General features: G+C 42.9%; 1 protein-coding gene across 1 annotated transcript; it reads right to left on the bottom strand.

Moving 5' to 3' along the window:
• Positions 1–341: 341 nt before the first annotated feature.
• On the bottom strand, positions 342–1,870 carry LOC148722128 (uncharacterized). Its single transcript, XM_088736661.1, has one exon. The coding sequence runs from the start codon at positions 1,862–1,864 to the stop codon at positions 404–406; it is 1,461 nt and encodes a 486-aa protein (XP_088592787.1). The 5' UTR covers positions 1,865–1,870; the 3' UTR covers positions 342–403.
• Positions 1,871–2,121: the final 251 nt, after the last annotated feature.

A 2,121-nucleotide genomic window follows, 5' to 3' on the forward strand; every position in this document is an offset into this window, starting at 1 on the left:
CGGCAAAAGGCCTTGATCTGGGCTTCTTGATTTCGACAGTCAGACTTTCTATTTGTTCACATATTAGATCAGAGCGAACAGAATAATTGATTTCGGAACGAATAAAAAAACAAACACCCCCTCCAGACCTACCGTTAGTAGAGCGATCTCTACGAATAGATTCATAGCCAGAGATATGAATTTCATTATCGCCTATTGTGTCATCCAATTTAGTTTCATTTATGGCTAAGATATCGATAGGTCTGTCGGAAAGCAAAATTCTTAGTTCATCAATGTGTGCAGAAAGACTATTGATATTTAGCGAGGCCAATTTAAAGCCTCGTTTGGGCGGGAGAAATTCGTGAGAAACGATTGGATTTCCAAGGTCGCGCTTACGCTCTGAATTGAACAGACGGCCAGTAGGTCAACTACATTCATGTAATTTATTCGCGAAGTTGTTATACATTTTGGCAATACCTGTCTCCCCAAGATGAAGTCCTCCTCTATTTAAGTCCGTTGAGTGAATGTCATCGTGGAGTATGAAGTGCCACTGTCGCTGATTGCAGAATTTTCGAAGCCTTTTGTTGACTGCATCAACATCGCCGCTATCTGAGAGGTCCGCTCTTGTGACCAGCTCTGATATTATTACTTGTGCGTCCGTGGAGCTTTCAATTTCCCTCGCTAGGTCAACGATGTTATCGGCGATTTCGCTTGGGGATAGTTTTCCAAGGTCGTTAGTACCAGCATGTAAAATGATCTGGTCCGGCTTCTTGTCCAGTGTTGGTTTCACATAATGTGACATATCACTTGTTGTAGCTCCCGCGAAGGACTTTACAACAACCCGGTGGCCGACTTCTTTCCCTAATTGCCACCCTTGTATGTTTCTGATAATTGAATCGCCAATAATGACGGTGGTCGGCGAGGATCTTTCTTGGTTGTGATTAAGAGTATTAGAGCTGTTGTGAGAACTCTTGTTTGGCGGCTTTTTCTTGCTCGATTTGCTTTGGTGATTCTTCGTTGTTTTGGAAGATTGAGATTTAGATGATCCATTGTTTTGCTTTGTGTCCGCCTTTGTATCCGACCATTTTGTATCCGACACCTTAGGATCAACCGAAGGCGACTCTTTAAAAGCTTCCTTGCTGTCAAGGCGAAAGTTATATAGCTCCTTGCTTAGCAATGATACTACCATCTGCAGGGAATCTCGCTCCTCTTTTGTTTTATCTAGATTTCCCTTCATTAGCTGAAGTTGCTCTCGCAGAGCGCGATTTTCTTCCTGTATCCGTTGTTGATTTTGACATGATGTACAGGTTGACTGTATTTCTCTACTGTCCGTTAATCGAGATCTATACGAGTCTTTGAGTTTGTTTACCTCATTTTCCAAGCGGTCGTATAGATCTTTAAGGGATTTGTAGCCATTGCATATGTGACTCTGTTGTTCTGGGCTGCTGCTAGTGTCGTCCAGGTTTATAACAGCCGAAGGCCGAGGTGACGGTTGGTTGACATTCTGGCGGGGAATTTGAATTTCACCAGATCCTGACAAAATCGACTCCTTGAGTCTTTTCACCAGCTCAGTTTTCCTGCCAGATTTAGAAAGCTTTCTTTTTTCAAGTTCGTCCCTTAGATCTTTCACCTTCAGGGAGTTGATGGACCGTCCATTTAATGCATTCTTGATAGCAGCCATTTCGCTCATTTCAAAGGACGAGGAAAGCGAACCGTATTCGGGTACAGAAGTAGACATATTCTCGTTATTAATCTTATCAGCGACTACCAGAGTTGAGTCAGTGTGTACTTTACTCAAATCAGGCAAGGAACTGGTCCTAACAAGCCGCGGCCTGGAGATAAAGCGATCAGCCTTCGGAGCTAGGAAAACGTGTCCATCCGCCATATTATGCAAATCTTCACCATCTAGGCTTGATGTTAATTACTTCAATGATATACCTAGGCGCCCATCCAGGAATAGCTTTAAATGTTAAAATTATGATCTAAAAATGAACACGATGTTGTACTGGTAACCAGTGAAGTTGACAAAGCGCAGGTGATTGACGGCCTGACTTGCCGATTGACCAGTTTATTCTCTGAATGGGTGACTGTTAAAGTAATATTTGTCTGGTTAATTGACCTGCTGAGCGATTCGTTACTGAG

This window comes from Stylophora pistillata, chromosome 10, assembly GCF_964205215.1.
Source record: "Stylophora pistillata chromosome 10, jaStyPist1.2, whole genome shotgun sequence".
Lineage (NCBI taxonomy): Eukaryota > Metazoa > Cnidaria > Anthozoa > Scleractinia > Pocilloporidae > Stylophora > Stylophora pistillata.

Bases quoted from the DNA above. Each gene is read 5' to 3' on its own strand.
- LOC148722128 (XM_088736661.1), bottom strand. From the start codon at position 1,864: ATGGCGGATGGACACGTTTTCCTAGCTCCGAAGGCTGATCGCTTTATC.